This window comes from Linepithema humile, chromosome 6 (assembly GCF_040581485.1).
Source record: "Linepithema humile isolate Giens D197 chromosome 6, Lhum_UNIL_v1.0, whole genome shotgun sequence".
Classification (NCBI taxonomy): domain Eukaryota; kingdom Metazoa; phylum Arthropoda; class Insecta; order Hymenoptera; family Formicidae; genus Linepithema; species Linepithema humile.
Genome location: NC_090133.1, coordinates 5,734,424 through 5,759,681, shown reverse-complemented (window position 1 = coordinate 5,759,681; position 25,258 = coordinate 5,734,424). Strand labels below are relative to the sequence as shown.

Below are 25,258 nucleotides of genomic sequence, written 5' to 3'. Positions count from 1 at the left end.
GCTCTTTAATCGCGTAACTGTACCCATGCCCGTTTCTAACCCTTCATTAGACGGCGCGCATCTACTTCTCGTGATTTTTGCAAAGCGCCCGAGCCGCCCGTTCTCTCATACCGACGCGGACATCGTACATAAAACGCGGCTTTAGTTAATCCGCGTGTAATGGTCTCACAAGGTTACTCCTCGATCGTTTCCGATGCTAATGGCGCGTGCGCTTTATCGCAACTTGAGGCACGATAATTCTTCATAATATAGGAAATTCAGGGAAGAAAATTTATATTTTATGACCGTGAAAATGTATGCAGTATCGGGCATTAATAGACGAGCTTAATCAAATTTGGTGAACTTTGTGACAAGAGAATTAACGTATAAAACGATTTTTTTATGTCAGATAGTATTTTTATCTTATTTGATATTAAAAAGTTTAGAGAGTTGAAAATACATTTTATAAGAGTAAATAAAAAAATAAAGAGATTTAAGTAATCAAACTCTTTTGAAAAGTCCTTTTTTTTTTACTTTTCTTCGTAAGTGTGATTTCATATTTTTCAACCGCGCTATAAACTTTGTAATTCCGGACGCGATTCACACACGCGATATATAGACAGCCTAAGATGCTATCTTGTTAAACTCCAGGGATTTTCGGGCAAGGACGAAAGGATCATTAACGTCGGACTGGATTCATCGCTCATACGCAAGTTCCCGATGAAAACTGCATGGAGAGGCGCGCGCGCGGGCTCAGCTTTCAAAAAGACAGACACGTCCCGCCGATATAAATAAAGTATCGAAGGGATGGACACACTTCGACTCGTCCGACACAACGATGAGCCAAATGAAAAATGCCGAGACGGCCGATCAATGTAAATATATTCATGACGTGGGGTGGCCGAAGCGGCCACAGGGATGCCGGAATATATACGCGTGTATGGCGGGGTTTTATAGGATGGGGTTCGCCGAGGACTCGATGGCACTTGGACGGCACATAATTCACTCTTTGGCAGCTCATTACAATTTAAAAAGGCCTTTGTCAGTGCACTACTCGTGATTTCGCTCACGGCGTGCGGCCCTTGCCACACCTCCGGTGGCAACTAACAATGCTCTATCTAGTGTTTGACACATGTTAAGTACCTAACTACTAAACAGAATAATTTTACTGAAATACGTAAGTGGATTCGTGCAATATAATACTCGCATCAGATTAAACAGAGTTAACAGTGTGGAATATTTAAGTTAAGTCAAATTAAAGCAGCGTTAAACACCTCAATTAAGACGTAAAGAATGTAAAATACTAGAGATAAGTGTATTTATAATTTCTGTACTCTAAAATTTGAAATAATTACTACTTGTCAAAGAAGATAACATCAAATTTGTGATTATATGTGTTTTAGAATTATTAAAAAATGTTTTAAAATTATTAAATTATTAAATAGTGTATCGATTTAGTGTATAATAGATTATTAGTCTAATCATTGATATTAACAATGATTCTTTTTTGTATTCTTTTTTCCGCGAAACCAGTTTGCAATAAAGAGCTATAACATTTCTAATATAAATCGTCTATACGATATCGAAAGGAAAATTGATTATCCGCGTCCTCAAAACTGATCTTTAGAGTGTGATCCTCTTCAAATCAATAATTTCAAATTGATATTTAAGAACACAAGCTGATATATATGTAAAGATACAAAATATAGATTTTGTATCAATCTAATATTTTTTAAATAATACAAAACATGAAAATTATTTAATAAATTTCTTTTCTATCAATTAAAAAATTCTTTTCACACAATATTTGTTAAAATACTCGATATATTCCAAAAATTTTCCAAAATATCTTAAAATATTACTTTTTTGATATATTCAAAATAAATGTAAATACAAATAAAAAAATTATTTTTCCTCGATATTCTCATCTCCGACAACACGCAGAAATTACACAGTTTTTAATGATCGTTCAATACTAATTACGGTTACGTATTCGACTCGCTGTAAAAATTTGCGAAACTTCGTTACTCCATAATCGGCGAGCAGTCAATAAGTGCGTCCGGGTGCTCGAATATATCGCTGATTATGCACCTCGCTCGCGTCTTACGCCTTAACACGTTACGTTAATCACTCTAATCCGCCATCGACGAGCGCTCGCGTGTCTAGCAATCCGCGAAAATAATTACCGCCTTTGCCGCTCACGTCGTGCGCCTTTTTGCGCAACGAAATGCGCGCAGAAAGTTGCGACACCTTTTGTATCCGACGTAATGCAGAGAGATCTATGGGTAAAACAAAAAAAGGAGAGGAAACAAAAAAGAGAGAGAGAAAATGCAACTGCGTTCCCACGGGACTAGGCGGAAGGAAGCCCGAAATTGATATGTATTCCATGCCGCGCCGCGTCCAATCTATCGCGGGTCAAGCAGGCGGAATTTTAAGCGCGACTTGACGTATGCGCGTATACGAAGCGCGTACATACACGCGTGTTCGCCACCGGGCGTCGAGATAACCCCGACGATGAAACTGTGCGAAAGTGAGGCCGATCGCCGCACATTCGGAAACTTACGAGGGAGCATAAAGTATTTCGGTTTCTTATATCGTTAGATACGCGTATTGGATACGTGTGTGCACGCGAGCACGCCTTTCTACAAAGGGATTGTGCGCGGCTACGATGCCCAACAAGGGAAGGGCGGTGGTCATCGTCGGAAAATTGAATTTCGTCCCTGAGGGCCCGTCGGATGAAGTATGCTGACAGTTGGAAAATTTGCGTTTAACCGCGCGCGCGCACGCGACACCAAATACGCCGGAATATCCCCGGGAAAATCTTCCCGCGATCGTTTTTTCGTTTCCTCTCTTCTTTTTTTTCTCCCCCAGAAACACGGCGAGTGATAACGTGCGAATTTCAATGTTGCGAAGCGCATGATGATTATTTCGAGTATATATCTTAGGAATAAGAGCATGCATTGCATTTATGGACTTACCGTGAGGCACCCATCCGTGATGGCAGTTCTCGCAGTAGCGCAAGTGACGTTTGCCCGGTGTGAAGGATTCGCAGCAGCAGCTATTCACTGTGCATCGGATGGACTGCAAGCAAAGAGAAAATGCGGTTGAGAAATTAATAAGATTATTGCATTACAAGTTTGAGTTACAAGTTAAAACATTTTTTTTAAATTAAAATATTATGTAACGTTTATAAATTGAATCATTTCTTTCTTGTTGAGAGATTTTTGGCTACTTCTAACATTTCATGTATCTCAAGCAGTTTTGCACGGATTAACGGATGATTGCCACGGGCTAACGGAAAATAGACGGGCAAGGGGTCTCGGTATTTTGAGTGACCGTTTGGCGTAACGCCACCCCAGAGAAAGCTCGTAAGAGAGACAGCCTCGTCGGATTTTAAGGAACCGTGAATATTTTCCACCCTTCGGCACAAAATTAACCCCCTGGGAGCCCCGCCATCCAATACCGCTCCCGGGGCGAAAGGAGCCGACCTCACGTATCGGTATTACTTTATATACAGGCGCACAGCAGAAAACTTTATTCTCCACGCTGCTGCTGCAAGTTACCTGCAGGTAGTACATACCTACGTCGAGATATCGACGTATCCCGTCGCCCCCGTATCGAGAGAAGGCGGCATCCCGCCTCTTGTGTCTATTATAGATCTGAAAGTTCGCCCGCGAGCAACACGAATTTGCACTAGGAAACTTCGGCCCGCAATTATCGGGCTAATGCGCTTGGGGGACGATCCGAGATTTTATTATGTAACATTATTCCTCGCTCTCTCTTTCTCTCTCTCTCTCTCTCTCTCTCTCTCTCTTATCGGTCTTAGATTATGATACCGCGAAATAATTTCATCTACTTTTCCAATACTATATCGACGATTAATTTAATTTCGTACAGTTTTTAAGAGAACTTTTTTATCATTATTTAAAAGTATGATGTATAAAGATCAATATTTTCTCTTTGAATTTCTGTTTTCTTCCTGAGAATCCTTGCTGTAGAAAATTAATATTCTAATTTAAGTGTTTTTAATACAAATAGTATACACGCATACTTTTCTAACCTTATCCTCGGTTACATTTGTTGCGTACCTTTCATATCGGCTGTAACGAAAACGCAATTTGCCGGGGCCGGAAGACGCAACCCCCGGCGACGTCCGCGCGGGTAATAATTTGGAATCAGGGGCAGTTCTGGCTGCCTCCATCCTCCCTCGTAAAACGGCAGCGCGTTTATAAAGAGGCGAAAAAAAGGGCCGCGAGAAAATGCGCGGGGGTAAAAAAGTTGTTTCGCGGCGGTGTAGAAGCAGACGCTACGCTGTGTCGTCATAACACCGTTACGACGTTACACAGCGGCGTTAATATAAAGACAAATGAAGCGACGACGGTGCACACGCTGTGCTGCTTCTGCCTTACTCGGCCATGTGTCTTTATATAGACAGTATCCCGTGCCACCGTGAAAAACACATCCGCCGGGAATCTTCTGTCGCGACAAGGAGAGATGAAGGCGGCGATGCGACCGACAAAATTTCGCAAGCGGTGAATTTTATTAGCCGCACCGCGGGTTATTTCTTTGGAACGGCGACAGATTATATGGTGATATTAGCGTGCCGCCGCTGTAAGAGGGAGCATTCTATTTATTGGAATAAAAGCATGCGCGATATCGTGCGAACAATTTTTCTATTGTTTCGAAACATCTAAAACACTTTTTATTAACACTTCAATTTTTCTTTTCTAATTTGTTAATATTCCTAATGTTTGTTAACTTTGTAATTTTTTTATTTCATGAAAAGCAACGAGATTTATAAATTTATAGAATTGTAAGAATTATTGAACACTGACACATGACAATTATTTACACCGACGTATTTAGAAATTTAGAATTTAACTCTAGACAAATATGGCAATCTATACAACGCTCGTTACAATGTTACATTATCGATATCGCACGTAACACTTCCCGGTTCTTTCACTTCCGTCTAGCACTGTCATTCTATTTGTCTTGCGAGCGTGATAATAGACCAGCCTCGCGATGACGAATGCTATTTCTCGAGTTACATACAAGGAAAGTGTGTCATTCGTTGCAACTTTTTTTTCTCGATATTCTAAGTCGACTTGTTTTACACATGTCAAGTCAAAGTCTTGTAGTTTACGTACCACAAAGTCTGATCAACGCATTGCATTGTACGCATCAGGATTCGGATTGACAAGATCGAACACTGCCAGAAAATGAGTGATTTCTAGTCACAGAATAGATTGATTTCTATACAAGTTCTATTTTTAAATTATTCACCGTTCAATTTTATATCATACGCTGTTATAGTGTCAGATACAGTTTTGTTTTCATCTGATATCTCAATCGATATACTACTAAGGTTGAATAAAAGATACGCAAAGACACGTAAGACATTTCACATGTTCCACAAGCAGCTCTGACATTTTACAAACCCATTAAACTTCCACCGTGAATAATTTGAAAATGAAGCCAATTGAGAGAAAGTTATTTAATGTTAATAAGCAAAACCTAAGATTTCACGCCAACATAATTATACACATAAATTCTGTATTTCTGTAGCAGGTGTAAAATGATTATTTTTATTCATTCTTGCTCGTGACTTATTACAATACTATTCCACGGCTCGTATACGCGCGTTTGCCCGACTTTACACAACGGATTGGCCCGAGTGTCTCTATCACCTCGGCGTTCCCCTTTGCTTTCGCGCACTGTCTTCTGGTATCGCGCCGCACAGAAGGCAATAACATTTTTACGAGCCACGAAACATTTATTGCCGGCTGTAGGCTGCCACAGAGTTTTATCATCTCGCTCCTTCCTTAATACTCGCTGCTTAAGGATGCACGAGTGTCCCGCGCGTGTACGTGTATATATATTTCTTTGCGGTTGTATGTCTCTCGATTAGGGAGATAACGGCTCTGGCAACGTCTCCTTAAAGGCGCCTTCCATTTTCCGACGTGATTAATACCTCGGAAGCGACTCTCACCAATGACGACTTTGTTTCGTCGTTAGTGTTTGTTGTTACAATTTTTATCGGCGTGCTCTGAAGCTACAAGCGAATATAGGGCTTCGTTGAAACGTTTAATGTTTTAATGCTTACTTAGAGAAGAAGATTGAAAATACATACAAGAAATTGCGGACATATTTAGGACTAAATTTAGGATTAATTGCAGAAAATACAGAGACAAATTAAAACACAAATATAATTATATTTAAAAAGAGAATAAAGAAAATATCACATGTGTATTACTATGTCAATCTAGCAATTTTATGTATAATGCAAATAAAAAAAATTATTAAAGATTACTCTATTATTATTGTATTGTCTTTTATATAAGATTGTCTATACAAAATTTTTTTAAATACTGAATATTGATATTTAATGAATACCTAAAAATTTATCACACATTAGTGCAGTATGGGATTTGTATATATGTTTTCCAGATCCGTATATTCTCGCACGTCGAAAGTTGCATTACACGCACAAAAAGTGATTACAAGAACGCGCGCGCACGCTGCCAGTACGTAATTAACGGGGCGCAAGGTGCGCGGTATTCAGAACGCGCTCCAGCTTTTGGATGTACGTGTGGCGTTGCGTTACGCCGCGTTGCACGTTGCGCTTCCCGTTGTTGTATCACGGCGCCTAAAAAGCCTCGCGGCGCGCGTGCCGAAATTAGCGTTCGCAGCAGCTGGCTTTTTTGCCCGAGCAAGAGAGTGAGCGAGAGTACCCGCAGCCGCTGCACCACGCGCTCCTGAAAGGCGTTCACCGAACGATCGATCGATCTCCGACCTGTCGTATAGATCGTGATCGATCGCATCCCCCGCGGCCAAATTTCCAATCGGTCAAGGTTTCCGGAATGCCGGTATTTCGCGAAAGAACGCGGTAGACCCATGGCGCGTGAGCGTGAATGTTTTAAATGTTGATTTACCGGTCGGTTATTTAGAAATAGGTAGATGATGATATACCGGACGCGTCTGATGGACTATAATAAATGGATCGGTGATAGAGTTTTTTATTATTATAACTTTTTCTTATCTCATTGTCGTTAGATACATGTAAATATATTTATATTTTGCTACGTCTATGATTTTTTTGTGAATTATAATAGATTCCTTTAAAAACATTAAAATAATAAAAAATATTATTTTAAATAAATCATTTTAGAGAAATTATACTTCAAATTGATGTGTGCTGTCAGCTTACTCAGTTTTTTTTCTCGTAATTGTACTGTATTTATTTACGGCAATTTAATACTTCCCGATAAATGTTTTAATTATAAAAAAATTCATAAATCTGTATTACATTATTTTTAAACGCTTTTGCGTGTCTATAATTTTGGAAAGTGATAAAGACAGATTGATGTCATTACGTTGTCATTGAGTTATCATTATGACCATATAATCACGCAGGATGTGCATTAAGTGATTGAGGAAATACGTCGAAATCAGCTGGAAAGTGTGTGTACGCAACTCGATGATGTGTGTATAATATATGACACGATGCTAGACACGCAATATCAGCCCAACCGCGCGTATATACTCAAGGGACGGGCGGAATAACATTACGACTTATCGCAGTACAATAATTAATTGCGCGGATACGAATTACACAAGTTACGCAAAATTTCCATTCAATAACGTCCGCTATCGTGGTAATAATTATTATCAAAGTCGAGCCAACGACACAGTTTCACAGTACGCCATTGTGTTCACGCACGTCTCCTCCGAGAAACTAGTATCATCTAACAACAAATCAGATCTCTTGACATTCCACTAATTATCATTACTTGGAAACAGTGTGCAGACGCTCGTTTTGCGTCATTGTAGGCGATAATGGTTATTATTCGGAATACTTTTCCTTAAATGAGCGAGGGAGACGATGATGAATGAGAGTAAAGAGGATGCTGAATACCGACATCGACAAGCATCCTCTTACTTAATTGATTGGCAGATTTACTTAATTGTCTCCGTCAATTTTTTATTTTTTCACTATCAAGATTTTTGTAACATAAATAATAAAGTAAAAAAAATTTATTATTCAAAGTTTATGTTAACCAAATACAAAAGATATTACAAAATACTAAAAATTCAAGAAGTTTTCTTTTTGAATAATAATAAATGCAATATTTCTCGTTACAATTAAGATCAAATGTGCATCATTGTAAGTCCAAATATACTGAGATTTCATAACGAGGAGTTCATTAACGTTTCTGGTAACGCGCTTCTGAGGTTAACGCAGATAACACTGGAGCTCGTTGTTCGGCCGACCACAAATTTCAACCGATACGTAGGTCGATTACAGGAAACGCAGGCGTAACACGAAAGTGCCGAAAACTCGACGGCTCTCGGCGACGATGATGCCGATGATGCAACAACGGCTGCACCGCGCAAATCCGATGGCCCGGCCGTCGAATTCGCGCACGCTCGTGTTTAATGAACAGGGCTAATCTGGACCGATTCGAAACGCAGCGCTAACAGCGTATGCACACACCGACTCGTTCATCGTTGCAAATTAATTTGGCCGGCTCGAATTAAACCTCAAGTATAAAGCCTGGTGTACGCGCGCGCGCCGCCGCCCGCGTGGACTGCGCGAGCTCATTAATGAGTTCGAGGATTTAGGCTCTCCTGTGCGTTGCGCTGATCGGATCTCTCACCCTTTCGCGTATAACGAGTGCGTGGAGGGGCATTATCCTACAGGGAAACTTCATATGGTCTCTTGCGTGCCGCATTAACGAAAAACTGGAAAATGCTACACCGAGTCCATTGTAATAAGGCCGGGAAAACTAAATTCCGGTTTTACGATCAAGAAAAGCAGAAAATTACGGAACACATCGAGGTTTCTTCTCATTGTAAATGGTTTGATTTAAAAGAATGATGAAAATAAAAGAATTGTATTTCAATTGATGTAAGTCGGTTTGAATAATGCATTTGATATTAAAAGAAGAAATTTTTACAACGTTATATAATTTTAGAAAAATATTTCTTGCAAAAATGCAATTTAACTCTCAAGCAGTTTTTTGAAAAAAGAAATACTAACATTTTGAGAGCTTTATTCTACTTAAAATTGATCGCGATGTAAAATATAAAATAATAAATTGCTATTGTCATACAAAGTAGTTTCTGATTTTGAAGGGGCGATCAGTTTTTTTAGATGGGGCAGCTGAAGAATGAGGGAAGTGATTCACGGCTTAGTCATCCCTGGCGCGGGCAATACGCGTATACGCGTTAGAAAGACGTTCGCCCAATACGAAAAAAAAGAAAAAGAATTACCGTAGCGAGGCGATTTCGTCTGGCCGCGAGCGCGCATCTCTCATCCTGGATACCGTATATACACGCGCGGGCGGAATAACGAAATGCTAACAGCCACCCAGAACGCGCCGCGCGTTTAGCATATTGTCGCAACCACAATGGCAATTTGCGTGATATATCGGCCCGTTTTGCCAGGACGCGTTCAAATGTAGCGGAATTAACTGGTCGGATATTCCAGCGTCGACAAGAACGAACGACCATGAGAGGAAGAGAGGCGTATATCGTCGCGTTTATGTGAATATGAAACTTGGCACGCACACATGTATGTATATCATTCATCTAATGACCAAAATTGACAAGAAATAATTGCTAAAAGATGTCGCATTTTAATAAGATATGTAACAGTTGATATTAATAATAATTGATCATACGATCATTGATGTGAGATTTAAATATGTAACATCTTTAAAATATTTATGAAATATTTCTAACTTTCTACACATTTCTATATATTGATTGTTTTTTATCTATATTTCTTGAATTGATAATATCTCGTTGAAGCTTGCGACGTTTCTGGTCAATCCTGCGTGGACGATAAATATCGCGCCGGCGACAAAATATTGCGAAATAAGAAAGGTCTTTCTCGAGGGTTGACGGACGACACCCGCAGGACCACTAAGTCACGAGCTATGCTAACTTTGAACCCAGCCATCTCCCTGAAAGATCCACCCTCCGCTATTTCCGACCGATGAAATAATACCACCCCGATTGTCGGTCCTGATACATGTAGCGTGAAACGCGACGATAATACGTAGCATAGTAATATGCGAAAGATTTCTCGCTCGATGTTACATATCAAACATTTCTTGTTTTTAAATTTGTACAAAAATTTCGATTGTTAATAATAACATTTATTCGATTTGGCGATATTAAATATTTAATAAACAAGACTCATTGTTGAAATAATTTCACAATAACAAAAATTAATATGTACAGATGTGTGTACAACGTAATTTTCTATAAATTGAATTACTGACTGTTTGAATTAATTATGATTGTGCATAACGAAAGAATCGTGGGTGGTCTTGCAAATTAAAACATCTTCGGCAAAATTATGGTTACGGCTAGTTTGTCTATTATACTAACGACTACCTAAACCCACGCTCATTTGACGTTTATAACTACACAAAAGAATATCTCAATCCTTCACAATATATGACAGGTCGGAAGTTTTCAAATGTTGAAGAATCCACCCGTAAGTCTCAATTATTTAGGAAAATTATTGTGGAAAAAAGCCACAAAACCGAGCTCTTCCGCACCTGTGGGAAATGACCCGGGTCCTTTCCACGAGTGAGTAGAAAATTGCTTGTCTCCTTTTTCCCCATCCCTTTTCCGCCTGCCCCTCTGATCGCTGCGCACGTGGACAGGTAGGCGAACGCTGAGCGGGAAAGTGTTTTCTAAATCTCGTTATTACAGCTCGCGGGCAAAAGCGAAAAATAACCGAGGGCTGCACACCGAGCCACGTAGCCATCGCGGCGGAAGAGGTAGTAGGAGGACTTAATCCACCGGTTTAACCGTAAAACGGTGATTGCCGTGCGGATACATACCCGTACATCAGTGTGCGTGCGTATGTTGTGACCGTACTCGTGGGGATTCTAACTGGTTGCGAATAAGCGCTGGAAATTTCTTGTTTAACCCTCTTAGATCCGAGCTTTGTAATTTATTAATTTTTTGAAAGACAGATATTGCATTTAAAAATATTATTTATGCCAGTGATGTTTGGATCAACAAGAATATAAGTCAACCGATGTACGAGTCGCGCCTAAAAAAATGACTAGACATTTTAATAGAGCAGCTTTTCATCTATCGTCCCTATCCATCGGCAATTTCCGATTAGGTTGCCGTTTCTTCGAAGAATTATCGGTCGTCATTGTCTAACAGTATCGCTGCGCCTTGTGGCTTGACTTTTCATCATAACGGCCACACCTTGCACCGTCGTATGATTGTCGGTTTTTACCACGCAATTACTCGTATGAGGTGTAAAATATACGATAGTCTTTAAAATTCGGCAAAACAAATAAGAAAAGTTTTGTAACCAATCGAGTTTTTGTATACATTAAAATTGATTATAACTGCATCTAATGTATACACAACAATGCACATTTTATGGACATAAAAATCAATAGCAAGTTATGTGAGGTGTGAAATACACAACATGCAAGCAATTGTGTTATAAAAAGACAACGCAAGTATAAAAACAGCCAGAAAAATTATTTTAGAATTTGTAGAGAAAGAACAAGAAAGTTTCATAACCTCAAACATTACAAAACTCGGATTCATAATCATAAACAGTTGTAAATAAAAATTATATACTATTAAAAATTATATACTGATTATATAATAATCATATATAAAATCTGTTTGTTAATATAATACCCATACTTTTTATAAATTTTTCTTTTGTTTTATATACCTTCTTTTCTAGCAAGATATTAAATTTAATACATGCAATTTAATACATTCAATTTATCAAAATTTATCGAAATAATTAAAAATTAATATCATGATTGATATATATAACATCATAAGCAAATAAATAATATAATAATATAATAAAATAATGAAATTTGTATTTACCAGCCGATGTTCTAGTGTTGCAATCTGTTGGCTCCAGTATTGCTCCAACACACATACACATGGCACTAATTATCACTCACGGTACGACCGATCAATTTATACGACACTCCCGAGTTTTAACGCAACTTTTGCGTCTTTCGTAGAACTCCGCATTCTACGATCACGATGCCGGCGTACAGACTGATCAACTTATACGGCATTCCCGAGTTTTAACGCGACTTTTGCGTCTTTCGCAGAACTCCGCAATCTACGATCACGATACCGGCGTACAGGCGATTTGTTTTGTTTACCTCGCGACCTTTCCGAAACTGAGCATTTCTTGGAATACTTATGTGATGTTATTGACGCGACGTGTATGCCGTAAAATTCCATGGCGTTCTCTTACGTGGTTTTACGTGTAAAAAGCGCGCAATTCTATTAATCATGTCGCGCGTATTGTGGCAGCACTGTCTATTGAACGGTGTGAAATTACCTCCTTTTATCGATTTTATTAATCGTGTACATGAAATGGCGGTAATTTCGAACAAAATTTATTCGTTTGATAGTAATTTGCGTCTAATTACGTATCCAGAAAGCATTAATGTACGTATAATACAATTAATTCTTTTTTTTTTATATTGTCGCGATATTATCTCTGCAGTGACAATCATATGTGTCGTGCGTAATGAGTTTTACAAACGCGTATTTAAAAGCGAGAAACAATTTGTTTATTGAAAAAGTCAGCATTGTGAGTCAACAAATCCGAATGCGAATATCATCTAAAGAATTAATTATTATTATGGTGCCGAACAATATATGGCCATAAATAAAAAAAATTGGAAAAGAAATATCGCGAAAAGAAATTCTTACAACTTTTTACTTTATAATAATAAAATATTTTAGTGTAAAATTGTGCAATAACCGAAATAACACGACGTGTCGATACTTTTACAAATATCAAAAAAATATTAATTGCGACTATATGCATCAATTGATACTCTATGTTTTGTGTTTGAATGTTTTCGCTGTAAGCGCATTATAAACTTCCAGGAAAACCGGATGTAAATAATAAATAATGATAATTCGTACTTCACTTACGTTCTCCGAAGATAAATTACGTCAAAGCAACTCACAAACATCAAAAAATTCGTTTATCGTCATTGTACGGATCAATAAACGCACCGATTATGAAATGATTGTCCGTCGTTCAATTCGGCACTATTCAAGCAGATACTATTTTGCGTATCGAATTTACTCTCGGATAATAAAACAATACGGTCGACAATATGCAGAGCGAGAAACAATGAATGAAGTAGATTTACATTAGCAATGTTACTAAAAGGTCAAATATAATTTAAGAGCAAAGGAAGGGAGAATTATTTCAGACGTTTTGTCTAAATGCGTCCCTGCGAGTTTCTCTCGAAAAGTGAGTGTAAAAATTCTATCGCAACATAAATAACGATAATATATTAATTCATAATCCGTTCCGCAAAACAAACTTCATCAATTCATTAATGCATTAATTCACTTACATTCTGTAAAACTATGGCCTTTCCAAACTCACAATGCCTTGGCAGATAGGTTAGAATTAGAGTTATTTCGACGCAAGTTACAAATACTCACGATTGCGCGAATCACTAAACGCATTTTATATGATGATAGTCTCTTCATTTAATTCGACATTCATTCAGTTTGCACTATATTCGCGTTTGCGTGAAATTTATTTTAGGTTCATAAAGAAATGCGACAAACGTAAAGTGAATTTAACTCATCTAATCCGTCTTCAGATCTGCACTAATACGACGGAACAAGTGTCATGAAAAATATGAAAACGATAGATGGGGCGACATCTCCAGCGTAAGATTCTAGGTTCTAGGTTCTGGCGCAAAAACCTTCTGAGATTTAACGATGCTTTTAAAACTTTAATTAATTTTCATTGATTTTCTTTGATTGATGGATAATCTAGCATTATTTTAATAACAGATATTAACTAACAGTTTATGAGTAAAATCAAGATTTTGAAGAACATAGTTGAAGCGTCGATTACTTACTGAATACAGAATATGAAATATAAATTGGATATATAAATTTATGAAATATGTGTACGTATGACTCACCAAAATACAATACAAAATTCAATGAAAGTATTTTCACACCGTTTCCGAAAATTCGAATACATTCCAGTCATTATAATATTACAACCGCTATATACAAAATATGTAGAAGCACATATTATTCTGCATCACGTATTCTAACATAAAGGCGGTTTTCTATATTATAATGTATATGGACAAAATCATGAGTTAGTAAATACATGGTTTTTAGAACGCATCTTATGTAGACAATCAATTGGATAACGTGACTATATTTCTTATACTTCATGTACCATAAACGGAGTATATTTCAGAACGCACCGTAGTACAAAGTCTTTCGTGTGCGGAGTATCGGAGAGAATAGAGTATTATGCACAAAACATTGATGTACGTATAATTAATTCTCTTTTTATATTGGCACGATATTGTCACTGCAGATATCTTTGCAATCATATGTGTCGTGCGTATCAAGTTTTAACGCGATTTTGCGCCGTGTCTCTCCGCGCCTAGAACTTCCCCCACTCTACGTCACGATGCCGGCGTACGACGATTTGTTTTGTTTACCGCGACGTTTCCGAATCTGTTTGTGAGCATTTCTCGGAATTTTCATGCGATGTTATTGACGCGATGTGTATACTGAAGCCAATAGATTACAACAGCGTGAAATTCCATGGCATTCTTACACGATCGTTTTACGTCTAAAGATTACGCAATTTTAACCTAATGTGTAATTCGTATATGATGTATCTGAATAGAATATTCATGTCGCGCGTGTTGTGGCAACATTGTGAGCGTCGGTATGAAATTGTCTTCTTTTTTTGAATTTATTAATCGTCTACATAAAATGGCGGAAGTATCATCAAAGTTAAGGATGAACATCGTGTTTCGCCGTATTTCGTACTGAAAGTACGCGTTTATAAAACTCGGGAGTGCCGTATAAGTTGATCGGTCGTATCGCGAGTGATTAGTAATTACTGCCATGTATATATGTGCTGGGGTAACAGCATCCAGTAATACTGGAGCCAATAGATTGCAACAGTAGAACATCGGCTGGTGAGTAAATTTTATTATAAAATGTCTGTTTTAATGTCTCTTCGTAGATGAATAATTTCTATATAAAAATAAAATTTATTTTGCATCTACAAGCGATAGCTCTTGAACTGTTTATACATATTAGTGAAATTTTATTATATTCTATGATTATTTATTTTTATGTGTAATATTTTCATATTTTATTATTGATTATATATTTATCATTTATTGTAAATTAACTAACAAAACCATTTTTCCTATTTTTTGCATTACTATTAATACACTGAATTTGATATTTTGTTAGAAAAACACATGTTTTTAATGAAATGAAAATTGAGAGATAGGATTTTGATAAAAATTATTATTTCAGTGTGTGATTGGAGTACATCATCGTCGAAACCAATGAATTGCAACGGCGGGATACTGATTGGTGAGTAAATTTGATTATATTTATTATATTATGCTATTATTTATTTGTTTACTTATGATACTTTGATATTATTGCGTTATAATGGCCAAAATATTAATTTGTAACCCATTTTTGCGAATGAAAACGTAAAAAGAATATTATTCTATTCGTTGTGTAATACTTTAAATTTGGAATCTCGATAGTTAGTTATATGTTCAAAATCATATTTTTCAATTCAAATATTTTTTAATTAGAAAACTATAACGAAGTTAAATGCACAAAACAATAACTATTGCAGCGTTAGCGAATATGTAATATGATGCAGCGTCATTATTACAATATTTCCTTAAGTGTTTCCGCATCACACAGTACTATTATTGATTTTACGTATATTCCTTCGATGTCAGTGGCGTTTAAACGTCTTGGAGCGCACCGTCCTTGCTTGTCTCTCTATCGAGCCCCTTTCTAAGATACTAAAATCGCATGTCGGGCTATCATTACTGAAATGACGTTCGTCAATAACGCTTAAACTTCGGTAGCAGGGTGTATGTACGGGCGATCCAGACACGTAATCGCGTAATGGCCGCTGGTAGGTCGGGAGGGGCACTCTATTGTCTCACTGCGTTGGTTGACTCGTGGCAGCAGACTCGTAACGACCTGAAACTTTCGATGCCGTGACATACTCTGCGGCCACACTTCTGCAAATGAAATGACACACGCGATTTCAACGGGGCTCACGTACACGGCGGACGGCAATTTACATTTCGTCGACGGAAGCTTCGTCGACGGGCGTCGAGGTTCGGCCAGCCGGCCGGTTGGCTGGCTGGTTGGTTGATGGCCCCCTGGCACGGGATCCTGTTTCCAGGCAAACGCCTGTTTCGCGAGAACATCGTACAACATAATAGTCTCACAGAAAACAGAAATCGCGAAACTTTAGATATAGGCCCGCCTAACTATATTGGAATACGTCACGAATTAAATTAAACGCGAATTAAATATTTCGTTATGATCATTGAAATAAGATTCTTGAGTCCTCCTCTCTCTTTCCTCCCTTTTTCTTTGCACTTTCTATAATATGTTTTATGATACATATTAATCACGAATTGCCATTTAAATATTGCAAATTTTGTATATTTATGCGAAAATCTGTGACTATTTTTATCTAGTTACCAGATATCTAAATATTAATGTCCGAAATTAATTCTTAATGGTATTGTGCTTATAAAATTTGCTTTGACAAAAAAGGATACAATATTTTCGCGTAGTTCCTTGCAATTTTATATGGTTCCGTAGCATCCTGCTGCGGTAATCTCGCAGGTGGAGACGAGGACCTCGAATAAAACGAAAGGTCGGTCACAGCGATATATTATATACAGTGATGGCCATTTCTCGTGCCTTAAGGTCATGAGCTCAAGAAGGCGTGTTTCGAGAGGAAGAACGAGGTGTACAGTTCGCAGGAAATCGGTATTCGGACCGTTTGACCGGCAACATCGTTTCCAAAGACGATATTAAGCAATCCCATCACGCACGTCGCGCGCCATTATTCCGCGAGATGAGTAATTACAGTCTAGCCGGGCTCAGTTCTTCCTGGAATATGACAAGCTCGTAGAGCATGCTCACGAACTCTTGCAAAACGAGATCGAGAAGTGTCGTAATAGGCGTAATAGGCATTTTCTCTTTGAGTTCGCACGCTCACTCGAAATTTTATATTAAGTAACTCACTTTCATACGAGAAATCTCGGTTTCGTGATCACGAAACCATAAGCGCGCTATTGATTCCAATACTAAGCTAATCCTATTTACTTCTTCTTTCGGCGATCTACTTCTTTCTGAAATGTTGGGGCGTATGTTACTTAATATCTTCCGCCCTTTTTCTGTCCGTTCGTTTCCATTAAATCTGACGTAGCTCTAAGCACTTTTCTAAATATTCTGTCAAATATTTTTAGCTTGATCTTTCCCCAAATAACGAGTCTTTATATTTGTGAAGGATAATAGGCGCGAATTATTTTATTTAAACAGCCGTGACTGATTTTAATAAAATTATACGAAGCCGTTTTTTATTTTATAATTATGAAAATATACGATTGGTAATTTACATTTACGACACAAAATTAAATATCATGTTCTGAAAAATGCGAATTTAACATACATCTACGCTCAGATATTGCACGACCTGCACATCCGCGAAGAGAGAGGTGGTATCGCGGCGCGGCTCGACTTTTTTCTGTCCGGCCTCGAGCATAACGCTAACCCCGTCGGGGCTCAGTCGATGTGTGATATATCGGCTCGTAAAAATCCCCGGGAATAAAATATCTCCGGAGGATCTCGGGGGCCGAAGGTCGTCGTCGCCGAAAGAGGCCCCCTCGCCGGGATACAGCGCGTTTATGGGTGACCAGATACACGTACGCGAGGGCCCCGGCGCACGCGCGTGTAGGTGCGAACATTGTTAACAAGTCCCGTATTTTATACACTCCTTCAGAAACAACGAGGTTGTGGCAGAAGGGGGCGAAGGGGACGGGGGGGTCGGAGGCCAGAGGTGCTCCGCTTTGGTATTCGGACACCTTCCGACTGGAAGACACGCGGCGTGGAGACGTGCAATTAAGTTATCGTAAAAAGCGTATAATCGAGGCGCATTTGATGCCGCGGGTCTGCGCTGCGTGCCCGCGAAAAAGTATAAAGACGTTAAGAGCAGAACGTGTAATTAAAGTAGTGCGGCGACCTCCCCGCCTGAGCCTGGGCGTTGCTTGATATTTTAAAAAGCGTTCGCGCAACAACGTAGAAATAAGTATTTGAAGGGTGGTAAGTGCGTGCTGTCGAGTCGCTTGATCGAACCGAGCGAGCTTTTGCAAAAATTTAGATGGTTATCGCGTGGGTTATAAAATGAAAGTATGACGAGATAAAAAGTCAGATATATGCCTCACATTTAATAAGTACATCTGAGTATATTTTAAAGACAATTTAGTAAAATAAGGAATCGCTCTTTTGTCGTATACATAAATTAATTTTCGAAATTGCAATTTTCAATTTTGATGTTTTGTCGATTGATAGATACGGCACAATATCGGAAATCGACGACTGATAATCTTTTCCGCTGCTTTACGTATCAAGCTGTTGGACAGTTTACGTAATTCTTGATTGATTGGATATCAATTCGAGCTATTAGAGGACGATCAGACATTTGCATATAGATAGTCCTGTCAATATAAATTATTACGGCAATAATGCTCGCGCGCGCGTATCAATCCACGCTGCTACGTTGATTTTCTCGCGCCGATCATAAACGGCTAGCCGGTCATGTATGTCCGCGAAGAAATTGAGAACCCTCCTCGGCGGCGATATTTCTAAAGGCTGTTACTCGAGCAGCCATAATTTTAAGCATAAACACTGATTTGGCACGAGCATCGTGTCCGATGCGCCGCAGCTCCTCTGCTCTTTTTAACTGCTGTGTTATAGAACAATGAAGTCTGTTTACCGTGATTAACTCTTGCGCGAACGAGAGCGAAAAGGGAAGACGGGAGAATTGATTTGCACTTCGGTCGCTCGCGAGAATAGCGAAATTAAAAAAGAAGCTGCAATGAAATGAGTCGAACAAATAGAGCATCGCGCCGTGAAAGCCGCCGACGCACACTTCGGGACGTCTATCAAAGTCGTGACTGCCAAAAAAGTACAAAATACTTCGTAAGTTTGTTTGCAAGATATGCATGATACTTCAGGATAATCTTTGACAAATTTAAAATCAATTTTGCGAAAAAATTGTTCATGAAAAATTATGTGCAGCCATGATATAATTATATAAATATCTAGCATTGAAAATTATCGAATAATATTTTAAAATGGAAATTTAATTTATTACACTTGGAAGATATTTAATGTTAATAAATCGCGAAACGTAACACAATAGAATTGTTTAAATTTTGTAAAAAAAAAGGATTTTTTAAAAGAAAATCTAATATAAAACACTTTGTTGATGAAATTTTCAGTCGCATAAAAAATCTGAAATATTAAATTATTTAAAAATAACTAAATGTAAAAAACAGATATATGTTAAATTTTTATTTTTCCCTGATTACTATTTCAATTTGCATTTTGAAAATACACGCCGTACTTTTTTTACATAAACATTTGTTATTATTTTTCTAGATAATTTATTAAAAATTCGAGCAAGATTATGACGTTTCAAATGACAATTTCTATATCGAACGTATAATTGTGCATCCGAGCGTTAACTCGAAATATCAACAGGATAGGGAATTCCTCGAAAAACAAAGAAAACGGTTGGTCTCTTTCGATTCGGCAAACTTCTGGCCGCGGAGCGAAAGGATCCGCGGCACTTACCCGTCCGGTTCTCTTTATTTTGCCGAAGTGCTTCCGGATATTCTCCGCACGTGGTGCTCGGTCAGGAGGTTAGGTTGAGGAGCGGCAGAAAACTCTCTCGCGCGCAACACTCTCCTCTGTCCCTTTCCCTCCCTTTCTCTTCCCTTCGCTTCTATTTCGTTCCACCCTTCGGTGGGTGGAGAGCAAAAGGGTTTCGCCCGACAGACGAAGCAAACGAGTTCGGTTCTGCCCGGTGTACTCTGGTTCGGAGCAAAGGGGTCGGTAGGTGGAAAGTAGAGGAGGAGGAGGAGGTGGAGGAAGAGACGCGGGGGAGGTCGAAAGGGGATCACTGCCTCCTGCACACTGCCCCCGGGGGCGGCGTATTGATCCGGAGGCGGCGGCGGTCATCCGGCCGCTAATTAAATGCCAATCGCCAACCCATCCCCTTACCCGACCCTGCCCCCCGCACCCCCTCTACCCCCTTCATCGTGCTCACGTTTCACTCCCCCGCTTCTCGTCCTTCGTCTCTCGTCCTCTACCGCGTCCTACCGCTGCCGCCGCCGCCGCCGCCGCCGCCGCCCTTCTATACTCAATTCGCCCTCTACTTGCCGCGCGCACCCGGGTCTCCGACAAACCGCCCCCTTTGAATCACCACGCTTGCGACCGTCATATACACCGTGATATCGCCATATCCTGTGTGAACCACCACCATCTCCTACCCCGCCGTCCACCTCCACGCCCCGATCCTCGCGGCCACCACGCGCGTTGTTTCATCGCCGGTGATCGTGGTATGCGACGCGGCTAACCTTTATTATGCCGCGCCGTCGGTGCGCATCGCTTTACGCGCGCGAGCCGATTCCGCGCGATTAAACGGGGGAAAATGTAGAGAGCAATCTCTCCTATCTACGGGGTGTTCTCTGCGAGATCCTCATTAAAATTCTTGGAGTCAAACGTACAGTTATCAATGAAATTCGTGAATCTATTCATTGCAATAAATTTCTCATATAAAGATCGAGTAAACTTTTCAAAAAATGTACTTAAGACTTTTTACAAAATTAACTCGTTGATATTTAATTGATAAATAGATTATTTTTTTTTTATTTGTTAGAAACGATATTTTTATTCGTGTTTCAATAAAAAATAAAGAAAGCTTTTTTCAAACAATTTACACGATGTGAAACGATGTGGACAATTAATTATATCCGTTCGTACTTGTGATTTGAGATATTCTCACAATCACCGGCATAATTCCTAACATCACTTCCTGCAAACGGATTTAGAAATTGGAATAGGTTGTCGTATTTTTCGAATAAAAAGCTATCGATTGTCTGCAAAGTGCGCTTCAGCATCGGATTCAGAAGGAGTCACCTCCTTCACGATGGGGCGAAGAAAGGTCGGTTGATTGACTTCCCACGGGACTCCACTTTTGGAAGACCACAGCTGATCCCTTTCGGCTATCTCGACTTGCTCACTCATCTGCCGCCTCCTTTTCTTTCTGTCTCGAGCTTTCCCTTATCCTATGGAATTCACCGAACTACCGCCGCACGTGACCAGCTTACTTTGTTACCAACTTCGCGAAATGCTCGGCTAAATCACAAACGGAATCTCTCTCAAGTACGCTTGATCTCGCGATTATGCCGTCTTAGAATATGTATACGATATTTCTATTATGTACTGTTTCTCACGTTTCATATCAGTTATATAAACGTTTCCTTCGAGAGTTCTAAGAGTTACGCGTACGGTTACTTTGCATTTTATTTTATTATTTTTTAATGTCGTCACAAAACTTAATTTATTTCTTTAATTACGTGTTCACAAATTTATTTCATACGCATATTTGATCATAGATCACAATATTAATTGCGATATTTAAATAATATCATAATTTTTTAACATGACAAAAAGTAAAAACATTTATGTCGAACAAAGATTGAAGTATCATATACGACTGTCACAAATTTGACGAAAGAACATGTGTCCAAATTCAATGTGCCGACTTCGCAAAAAACGCGCACTCCCGCATATTATATTAAATCGCGAGCATTTTCGTATCAACTGGCTTTTTCAGAACTACGCTTTCATTGGCGGCGGAGTACCCCTTCTTTATTCGAGGTAGTGTTAATTGGCGCGGAAGTAATTAAGAGATGGCCACCCTCTCTCTCTCCCGCTCCGCTTCTTCTCCTTCTCCTTCACCCTCCTCGTCTCTCATCGCGAACTGTGGTATACACCATTCCCTCCCCCCCGCCCCCCCGTTAACGAGCGAACGTTGCTCTGGGAGATGGCAGCGTCGTGATTAATAACAAGGTCCTCTCCAAACCTTGGCGTGCAGCCTCGACGTCGAAAGGTTGTAGGTGAAATTCCTGTCGGCGCAAGCGAGCGAGAAAGCGACCGGCGGAGGCAGTGCTCGCGCGTACATCGGCGAGTGCGAGAAAGGCCGCGATTTTTTTCTCGTTCTCTCTCTCCCTCTTTCTCTCGTTCTTGCTGGTGCGCGAAACGCGCTTGTTCCCAACATCCGTTGCCGTATGGACCGCCAAGTAATCTGCTCATCGATCACCCTCCAGTTAACGTGTCCGCACATAACCCCGGGACGCGCGTTGTTCGTACGAGACCAAACGATCGCGCCGCTTTATTTCTGCCGTCCTCATTGTAATCTTATCTGTCGCGTGAAAAAATGCAATTTCGGAGATTCGTTTGAACGAATGAAATAGCGGTGACGTTTTAGTAGTCCAAAATTTGAAGAGTTCTCTAGAATTGTGCAATTTGCATTGCATTCGTCGCAGGATAATTGGAGAAACGCAAGATTTTATTGTACACGCTATTTATAAATTTGTTCAATTTATTTTCAAAAAATTAGAAGCCAAGGAATTTGCTAATATCGAGAAATTTCCTTGGATATCTTTACCAGTTTAACCATCACCGGGAATGTACTTGTACCTCATCGATCATCCTCAAGTTAGCATAGTAAGGCGAGTCACGATGAAGAAACAAAAATGCCGACGTGTCGCACTTACAAGTACCACTTCTACAATCGTAAACCTGCTAGTAGTCCATATAGCAAGTGATGATTTATCAGCGCAAAACACATTCCGCGTGCGAGAGCAGCTGGAAAGTAGTCAGTTCTATAAACTGATGTAAACACGGTAACGTGACATACAAACATGAAATGTTATAAAAAATTCAAAGCCGGATAAAAATAAATTTTAGACACATTTCAAAATTATATGCTCTGCAAAGTTCTCCGCTAAAGTAGATGCATTAATTTCTTCGAAACGTATAAAAATATTAAATTAATAAAAAATTTATATTCAAATGCGAACAATGGAAAAAAATTAAACAACAGTATTTGACGCTATCAAAATTCGAGAATAAATTAATTCGAAGGATTCGCCGGCGCATATTAATCAAAATTTCATTTCGGCACTGAGAAAAATCGTTCTCGTGCGGTGTCCCGGCGGCTAACCAAATTGTAAGGCCAGACGACCCGTTAATCACCGTATCATCCGTCACGGTTTCGAGATCCCGAGAAAAATCGGCGGGATCGCGCGGAGGATGCGGACGCGAGGGGGGCAAGAGGGAGGGGAGGAAGGACGATAGCTTTCCGGACTATCAGTCTGCTCTTCAACGAGGCATATCAATCTCTTCGTCTATATATCCGAGTCGGCATCGCCCGTAAGGATTATCGTGGCTCGTCATTAGAGATCCGTGGAGGTCACACCTGGCGCCCCCAGCTACGGCCGTGACGCGGGTGGGTAGGGTAGGTAAGGCTAATGGCCCGGCAGATGCGAATCATCGTCCATTCTTCCCGAATCTTCATAAATATCCGATCGATATGCGATGGTTCGCGTGTACGTGTACTTTGGCCGGGCGGGAGTGTGTGTACGCGCGGTGTCCACGCCCTAACGTTCGCGATCCGGACCCTTCCAGACGGAGTTAATCCGTCCCGAGATCTTACTCGCGATGGTACTCGAACCGGCCCGGAGGAATTCCTCGTTTTCGTCTGATGGAGTAGGGCAGGCCAGCTTTTCGGAGATATGTGGATCGCGTAAATCACGTTTGCGTAGATCTCTCGGCAGCAGTTCCTTCGAAATGACACTCGAGAACATTGACAGAATCTAGATGATTAATTTGTATTGATTATCGATGGAAATTAAAACAGTTGTAAGAACGTTGAAAAGTGTTCAACGGCTTGTAAAAAGTCTTTGTTTTTAAACATTTTCCAAGTATTTCTTATGAGAATAAATAAAAGGACAAGAAAAAGATAGTGTGCATAAGCTAAGTACTGGAACGAAGCAAATTTCTATGCTTGTCTCTGCGTCTCATAAAAGAGCTGTGTGATTATTTCCGTAATCAGCGCGCGAGAAGCGAGACTGCTGAGTGACGTTTCAGAAAACCGGGTCATATTCTTGTTCGCTAATCTCCGCCGGTTGTTTTTCAATTTCGGACGTTTTTCAGTTAGTTGGACAGGTGGAAAGTGATCACGGTGAAAATATGGCGGAACTTGGGAAACAAGCCGGTTAGCTCCGGCGTAGTAAAAAGACTTGTCGAGGTAACGGCGTAATTCGGTGCGCGGCTTATCGACGCGGGGCTTATAAAATAGCTCCGTGTTGTTGTTGTAGTTAGGTAGGTAGACGTAAGACGTTTCTCCTTCGGGCGATTCTCTCCGATCGAAGTCACTTGCACGCAACAGGCGAGAGAGGAAGCGGCGGCGAGTCTGTTGAGGAGGAAGTAGCCTGCTCGGCTACGCTGGCGTGGCGTAGCGTAGCGTGGCGTGGCATAGCGTGGCGTGGCGTGGCCGAGTGAAAACAACAAGCGGAGAGAAAAGTTCGGACCCGGGTAGAATGTGCCATTACCAGCCGCTGCTGATCGTGCATTATCATCGATTAACTGTAATTGATCATTTAGCTGTCGGCTTAATTGACGCCGTTACGTACGGATCCAAAGAGCCCGTGGCGGCGGCGCGCGCGCTCGTGTTCCTTCCTCCGGCTCGACTCTTCCTGATTAATAAAGCGACGTCAAAGTGCGCAATTTGTGCAAATCGATTTATCGACGGGCGCAAAACAAAACGGATGCGAAAGGCTGCGGCCTCGCGCATCTGTCGATTATCGCGAGTCTCTTGCGAGAGGACGAGCGAGCGAGCGAGCGATGTGTGCATTGCGAATAATTATCACGTTAAATGCCGCATTAAAGCTTGCACACGTATCCCACGAGAACTGTAAAGCACCGTACGAGGTCTATTAAAGCGAGATATTGCTGCGGTAATTTAAGTCTGTACACGGCGCATCCGCGCTTGCAATAATCAGGATTCTGAAAGTATTGAAACGTGATTTTTCGCGCTTATTTTACAACTTTAAGGATTTATCCGGAATTAATAATTTTCTATACAACGCATGTTAAACGAGAGACGTTTTAATATTCATATTGTCATTTATAATGACACTTTCTCTAGAATATTTTATATAAGATAATCCAAATGAGAGAAATTTATGAATATATAACACTCGCTTCCAGAACCTGCATACTTTTATTTTATAATATTTATATTTATAAAATTTTTATTTTT

At 39.9% G+C, this 25,258-nt stretch overlaps 1 protein-coding gene and 1 long non-coding RNA gene across 5 annotated transcripts in view; one reads left to right on the top strand and one right to left on the bottom strand.

Moving 5' to 3' along the window:
- Positions 1 to 25,258, bottom strand: part of disco-r (disco-related) — a 378,404-nt gene that overhangs the window by 153,000 nt on the left and 200,146 nt on the right. For all 3 annotated transcript variants that reach the window (XM_067356512.1, XM_067356513.1, XM_012375240.2), the window contains one exon: positions 2,958 to 3,060. In XM_067356512.1, the coding sequence (XP_067212613.1) occupies positions 2,958 to 3,060 (103 nt within the window). The remainder of the gene's footprint in view (positions 1 to 2,957; positions 3,061 to 25,258) is intronic.
- LOC137000337 (uncharacterized) overlaps positions 13,542 to 25,258 on the top strand; it is a 126,324-nt gene continuing 114,607 nt past the window's right edge. For both annotated transcript variants that reach the window (XR_010890595.1, XR_010890596.1), the window contains exons 1-2: positions 13,542 to 14,996; positions 15,346 to 15,405. This is a non-coding gene — a long non-coding RNA (uncharacterized lncRNA). The remainder of the gene's footprint in view (positions 14,997 to 15,345; positions 15,406 to 25,258) is intronic.